Source organism: Lupinus angustifolius, chromosome LG08 (assembly GCF_001865875.1).
Source record: "Lupinus angustifolius cultivar Tanjil chromosome LG08, LupAngTanjil_v1.0, whole genome shotgun sequence".
NCBI classification, from domain to species: Eukaryota; Viridiplantae; Streptophyta; class Magnoliopsida; order Fabales; family Fabaceae; genus Lupinus; species Lupinus angustifolius.
In genome coordinates, this window is record NC_032016.1 from 18,485,645 (window position 1) to 18,493,006 (window position 7,362).

At 32.5% G+C, this 7,362-nt stretch overlaps 1 protein-coding gene across 4 annotated transcripts; it reads left to right on the top strand.

Moving 5' to 3' along the window:
• On the top strand, nucleotides 1,458-6,849 carry LOC109355196. Of its 4 annotated transcripts, none has more exons than XM_019598205.1 (7): nucleotides 1,458-1,762; nucleotides 2,403-2,492; nucleotides 2,647-2,727; nucleotides 3,193-3,324; nucleotides 4,921-5,133; nucleotides 5,456-5,548; nucleotides 6,457-6,849. In XM_019598205.1, the coding sequence occupies exons 1-7, from the start codon at nucleotides 1,577-1,579 to the stop codon at nucleotides 6,616-6,618; spliced, it is 957 nt and encodes a 318-aa protein (XP_019453750.1). In that variant the 5' UTR covers nucleotides 1,458-1,576; the 3' UTR covers nucleotides 6,619-6,849. The 4 variants fall into 4 exon arrangements, with proteins under 4 accessions (XP_019453750.1, XP_019453748.1, XP_019453749.1 ...); XM_019598203.1 differs by having other exon boundaries at nucleotides 1,460-1,762; nucleotides 4,915-5,133; XM_019598204.1 differs by having other exon boundaries at nucleotides 1,460-1,762; nucleotides 2,409-2,492; nucleotides 4,915-5,133.

A 7,362-nucleotide genomic window follows, 5' to 3' on the forward strand; every position in this document is an offset into this window, starting at 1 on the left:
GAAGGTTTGATTCACGTTTTTCCCAAAAAAATGAAGTAAATAATGAAAGAATTGTTTATGTACAACCAAAATAAATAAATAATGGAGCAAAGATGCTCCAAATAATCAATACCTGATCCAAATAGGCAAATATTACAGTTTTTGTGATATACATTAATGTTTTTTTTAATAAACAATATCGGACAATGGACCCGTGATATGTATTACTGTAATCAATTATTAAAAAAATGAGTTTTTTACCACCAACTTTTAAAATAAATTATAACAATATTTTAAAAATACCAAAACATTATCTAAGATTATGTGTTCACCAGATGTATTTTTTTAACATCTTCGTTATATATATTGAAAAGCGAACCCAGCCCAAATGGTCATTGTAATTTGCAAAGCTGTCACGTTGAAATGTTTTACAAAAATATTGTTAAAATGGAAATGAACAGTAGAAAAATAGTCTAATATTTATATATCATTAATATAAATATTTATACATAGTCATTATATTTATTTATAACAATTAACTACAGCGTATCATCTATAAAAAAACAATGGGGAACAGGATAGGAATTAGGAAATAAATTTTTTATAGAGAATAAGTATTATCAGACTCTATAAGGGTACAATATTAATGGGTCATTAATGATACTTGTTATTGGTTGGTTATAGATATATTTAAAAAAAAATGTATAATAACAATTAATATATAATTTTATTCTTCAAATTAAAATTGTCATTATGTATTACATATTAAACAATCAGACAATATATGTTTTAAGTTTCGAATACAACAAAAACAATAAATGAGTTTAAAATATAATATAACCTAACGTTATATTATTGTATAAGTTAGCAAATAACTAACATAATTATAATAGTGATAAATATAATTAAAAGTAAGTTTAGAGCAACAAATTTTTATTCTCTCAAACCCATGATGTTTTGATATTTTTTCTTTAAAAATTGATTAAGCCATTCCAATTCAAACCAATTCTATATACCCAAAAAATTAAAAACAATTCTATGTACCCAAAAAATTGAAACCAATTATAATTCATGACCAATCAGATGAGTATTTTAGATCCATCATCCATACAACATTCACAGGTATATATTTATATATTGTCACATTATTTATATTTTATTAGCAAAGAGATGTTATGCACTACTATATGCATTTTGCATGTTTTACTACATCATTCACTACTCCTATATAATTATTATTAACTATTAAAAAAATCAAAATAGATAGGACCACCACCACAATGTACCAATTATATAGATATTATATGAACCAACACCCATTAATGAATTATATAATAATTGTGCATAAATATTAAACTCATATTTTTTTTTTGTACAACCATCAAAACTTAATGAATATATTACAAAAAAACTTAAATGAATTAGATTAAAAAAGAACTGATTTGCCTTTTAACTTTATCAGCTCTGAGCCACCCCTATCCACTCCATTTTCTAACAGAAGCAGTATTATCAATAGACACAGTGATATTTGTTTTTGCTTTGAAGCCAAAAAAATTAAGCTGAATCTAAATCTGATTCAGACAAATATTTAAATTCCATGATGAATTCATTGAGAGTGAAACAGTGTTTGAAACCTCAATTACCTTTACCTTCTTCTTCTTCAACTACTTCAACAACTCTTGTTTCCTTCCCAATTCGTTCAATTAATTTCCCAACATTTTTGAAGCACAATGGAACATTCGCTTTGAGAGCTCAACCCTATGATTCTTCCAACACCACTCTGGTATCTCTTCCCTTCTTACGGTTTTATTAATTAAATATTTTAGTTGTGTTGCTACATCAATTAAGTGCTTCAAATTGAAGGAGTTAATTGGTGAATTAAGTTTTTAGAAGGAAGAGTGTGGTGAAGAACTTAATTTGTGACAAAATTTTGAGGAAAAGGTTTAGTCTTTTTATTTAGAATTGAACTCATTGTTAGTCACTCATGTTTTATTTATGAAAAAGGGAAAAAGTGAAACCTTGTCAATAATTTAGTTAGTAAGTAATGGAAGTTTGCATTTTGTCCCTAAGAATCTTGAATGATGGTCAAAATAGTTATCGGAAGAAAAAAAGTAGCTGGAAAGGACTAATTTGACCGACATTAGAGATTTTTTATGACCAAGTTGAAAATTTTCTTTGTCTTATGGGCGAAATTGGTGGGCGGCGATTTTTCTTAGTAATGAATTTTGGTATTCAGTCAAAGGAAAATTATAATTTGATTGGTTAGTGTGGAGTATGGAGTGAGTATAGGCAACATGAAGTGCCAATAGCCTTACCCCTCTGATTGTTATCAGAATGTATAAATTGATGCACAAATTATCTATTTCAGTCTTACTAATGTTGTGATTGTGCTACTGATTATACTTGAAATTTCCAAATGCCAATCAAAGAGCAGGAGAGAAATCTTATTGGAATATGTTAAGAATGTGCAGCCAGAATTTATGGATTTGTTTGTTAAAAGAGCACCTCAACAGGTATGGCTATGCTCTTAAACTTACTCTTACCATGACAACAAATTACCTATGTGTTCCAAACAATATGTTGCTCATCTTTGTTAATTGGTTGATTTTTCATCCCACATACAATCGTAGTCTTAGTGATAAAATTACATTGGCCATTGCTCATTAGGTAGTGGATGCAATGCGACAAACAGTGACAAACATGATTGGAACACTTCCTGCTCAATTTTTTGCTGTAAAAGTCTCCACCGTAAGTGTTTTATCAGTTTCTCTTCTGGCTTTCTTAACTTGTGCCGTCATTTTAGGATAACCATTTATACAATTGTTGATATGGTAAGCTCATTTCCTCCCCCATTATAGCAATTATTGTGGTTAAAGACATTCTAAGTCTTTAACAGGTTCTCCCCGTTCCTATTTTGCTGTCTGATTCTCTTGAAAAATATTTCTATATTAATGATTATTCTAGTGGTGGATAAATACAACAACAATAACCAAGCCTTAATCCCGCTAGGTGGGGTCGGCTACATGGAACGAACGATGCCATGATGCTTAATCATAAATCACAGTGGTGGATAGATAACATGTTTTTTTAACAGAAGGTGTTAGAAATAGCATTGCAATATTGAGCTTTGCAGCTAGGTGAACTGTACTTCATCCTTTTTGTTTTATCTGCCACCATGCATCTCACATATTTAATTGGTATCACTGTTTTTAGGTAGCTGAAAATCTCGCACAGCTCATGTACAGTGTCATGATGACTGGATACATCTTCAGTAATGCACAATACCGTTTGGAGCTGCAAGAAAGTTTGGAACAGGTTGCTCTATCTGAGGTGCAAGATAAAAAGGTAACATCATTTCTGTTCCTTCACCTTTAGGGATTGTTGAAAACACCATTGGAAGGGTTCTTTTTGTAGCTGGATGACTCTTAGCAGGACCTATTTGTCTGGTACTCTTTTTTACAACCCTTCCCTATTTAGAATTTCAGTTGGAGTGGCTCAGATGATAGAAAAAAATTATGAGTGGCTTTATTTGTTCTGGTGTCGGCAAGGAGAGATTAGAAAACTTGTCTGGTTAAAAGGGTCTGGCTCTCAATAATTTGGTCTGTAAAAAGTTCCTTTGGCATTTAGAAGCTACTTCAGTAAGGAACTCAAAGTGATATAGACACTACTGAATTAAGTTGTTCTGCCTGTACTTGATCCCACTTTCCTGTACTTCAATCTAGCCAGGAGAATTTTGAGGAGCAACACACTATTAATAGATTTTTGCCACATTCCTTTTCATGGAAATTCCATTACATTAGAAAACTAACTGATATAGAAACCTTGGCTTTGAAACACCTTCTTGGTATGCTTTATTCTGTTTGTCATGTCTGGATAGAAGGATTTGGAACTTAGACTCATCTCAAGTGTATACTCTTCTATATTGTTTTTCCATTCCCTTCCATTATTCATAAGGGGGGAATTTCTCTTAATTTTATATATAAATTTCTTTGGAATTTGTATTTTGAAAAATTAGGAGCAAGATAGTCTTTAATCTTTATCAAATGTCATTTATGTTTACATTGATTTTTATTGTTATATTCCATAAGTAAAGCAGTTTTTGAAGCCTCATATTCATATTTATTATTAAAAGGTCGGGAGAGTATGGTAGAAAGAAATCGAATTGATTCCCAAGGGAAGTCTGTCTTTTTGGCATAAATCTGTCTGTTCCCTAAGGTGACACAATCTTCATCTAACAAAATGTTAATTGTAATTTGTGTATTCTAGGATAGAGGGGAAGCATATATTATATTTTTAAATTCCATCCCTCCCGTACCTCATTAGTCATCTAGACAACTTCCGAAGAAGGGAAAGTTTTCTCATTCTATATCATCCATTAGAAACTGTTTTCGTCAAGGTGCCAAACATAGCCTTGTTATTTGGAATGTTGTGTCTTGATAGAGTAGATGCAAGGATTTTTTCTTTTTCTTAAAAGAGTTTGTTCCGGCCACCCTGCTAAAGCTAAATGAAGGTTCGATTTCAGCATTTAGCTTTTAGTTTGTATGTTCTTTAACTATACTGATAGACACTGGTATCTAAGAACAATAGGAGAATTGAAGAGAATTCCCCCTAAACCAGAATCAAATTGATTCTGCTAGGGTTCTAATAAATTTTATTGATTGTAGTTAGAATTACAATGTAGAAGAAAGAATTGCACGAAGAAAAGAAGAGGGATCCCACGATCCTTCACCCACTGATTCTTGAATCAGTTTACAATTTTCTAACTAACTTCCCCGTATGCCTCACTTCTATTTAAGGCTGTTAACCAATCTAACTACCCAGGGTATGGAGGGAAAGTTGGTTATTTAACAACCAAACTTTCCTTTTGCCCATTTTATACATATTTCTTAATTCTGGTTTGGATTTGACCTTATGATATACTCTTAACTATTTCAGGAGAAGCCAGATTATGCTCCTGGTACACAGAAGAATGTTTCAGGTGAAGTCACTCGGTGGAACAATGTTTCTGGTCCTGAGAAAATAGATGCTAAAAAGTACATTGAATTACTTGAAGCGGAGATTGAGGAGCTGAATCATCAAGTTGGCAGACAATCTAGTAATGCACAAAATGACCTGTTGAAATATCTAAAGTCCCTCGAGCCTCATAATTTGAAGGTCAATTACACTTTCCTTCTGTCAATGTAAAATGCTTCTGTTGCCTTAACTGTGATGACTACTTAGTTTAAATTTGTACATCTCAATCTGCACTGACGTCCTTATTGAAATAATTTCTGAACAGTACGGTCCAATACCATGTAGAGTAGGTGCTCCATATAATGCAAACATTGCTTCTATAATCTTGGTTTGACATTCTTTTTTGGACTATTCTACTTAACTTTACTTTTTTCTTTCAGTGTCAGCAGTTAGAATTTAGAAGCATCGTTTATTGAAAAAATGTCTATAATGTGGCATAAAATGTTGTTATTTACTTGTATAGGAATTGACTGGTACAGCTGGGGAGGATGTTGTGCTTGCGATGAATACATTCATAAAGCGCTTGCTGGCTGTTTCAGATCCAAGCCAAATGAAGGTTTGCCTCTACAGAAATTTTTATCTCTTTATGTTAGTCATTTTATTTATCCCATCACCAGAGCAGACTTAATTCAACGTCCTTGGCTACTGGCCAAGTTATCTAACTTCGTTAACAATAATTGTGTGCTGCTCCATTAACTTATTCGAGATTAATGGGTCAAATTTGAGTGCTCGAATCAATGTGTAATTGTTTCTTTCTTAGGATGCGTATGTGTGTTAGCACGGAACCCTTTTTACTTGAATGGAAAGTTGCTCAAGCATGAATATTCATTTCTAACTTCCTCTAAGAATTGCTTACCAGAGGATAAATAATTAAGTTGGGAAAAATGTACTTTAGCCCCTGAACTTAGGTTCATGTGCACTTTAGTCCGTAGTGTGCAAACCAACCCTTCCATCTATATTTCCGTCAACTGCTAACAAAATTGGTCACATGTGACTCACAAGCCTCGCTCAAAAGTAAGTTTACACATTTTTAAATTAGTTACATTAGCAATTGATGGAAATTTGGACAGAAGGGTAAATTTAAACATTTTTAAATTTAAACATTGGGGACTAAGGTGTATATTTATCCAAGATAAACAGCCTAAATGGCATTTTCCCTATTAGTTTTAATGTGGTATTTTACCTTTGAGTCCTGCCTTTAAATAATTGAACTTGTTTTATTCCTGTCTAATTAACTCTGAATTGAACTGAATGTTAAAGAAAGCATAAAACATAAGATTTTACGACTAATGGTTTCGGTTGTTTGTCATAGTTGATTTATTTGTATGAACTGAGGTGGCCAGAACTACATTTCTTAAACTGAATTATATCCCTGTATTTGATTCTGATGTGTCTATGTGGGGCACTTACTCTTTTATTGCTACTGAGACTTCTGTGTTACTTGCTTCAATTCTACCTTCATAGACCCGCATGAGTGACACTAGTGCACCTGAGCTTGCCAAGCTGCTATATTGGTTAATGATGGTTGGATACAGCATTCGCAATATCGAAGTTCGTTACGAGATGGAAAAAGTACTTGCAACTCCTCCAAAGCTAGCAGAACTGCCTCCTGCTGAAATTATCTGAACAATAAAGTTATTCATTCCTTCTAAATGCTGTTGATCACAAATGGCTCTGTTTCATGAATGATCCAAATGATCAATACTGCATTTCCAGAAGCTCTGAAGAAGATGTTAAAGTTGATTTCCAATTGATTTGGTATCCTTTGGTTTTTTATATAGGATTGTTAACAGTGCAGTAATGTTAAGGAATCAACAATGATTTATTATGTGATGTATTTAACATATTGAATACTAAAAGGTTGCAGTTCTGATAAAAATTACATCATTAATGTCCTTAGCATTGACCTTTTTCTATATCAATATAATAACTATTAACTATAAAATCTGGACTTGTAGCTGGGTGCTGCAAATCTAAGAACTCTTTAACAAGGACTAGAAATATATAATCCGCCAGTTGTTTTTTCTTTGGTTTCTCTGAGAATCTTCTACCCGATCGGCTAGATGCCCGAGTTAAATCAGGTACGAGTGAGTGGGAATTCCTCCTAATAAATTTTTTATATGCACATTAATCCAGAGATCAAATTCTAAATGTTTTATTTTTAGGGGAACCTTGTCGATTTGATCTTGGTAGGGAGGAACAGGAAATGTTTTTGTCTCCTATTGTTCCACAACTTTATCCATATCATAGGAACTGCTATTACAGGCATTACTGAAAATCAATATAGTTTTACAGGAAATTTCTTCCTTTTTTTGGTCTAAGTCACTTCTTCTTTTTTCGCAGTTTCAGGAATATTCCCTTTCATGGGTT

What these genes read in the sequence shown, in the direction of transcription:
- LOC109355196 (XM_019598203.1), top strand. Translation starts at nt 1,577, where the DNA reads ATGATGAATTCATTGAGAGTGAAACAGTGTTTGAAACCTCAATTACCT. An exon ending in TTAAAAGAGCACCTCAACAG is followed by an intron (nt 2,493 to 2,646) that starts GTATGGCTATGC and finishes ATTGCTCATTAG; the next exon opens with GTAGTGGATGCAATGCGACA. An exon ending in CAGATCCAAGCCAAATGAAG is followed by an intron (nt 5,549 to 6,456) that starts GTTTGCCTCTAC and finishes CTACCTTCATAG; the next exon opens with ACCCGCATGAGTGACACTAG.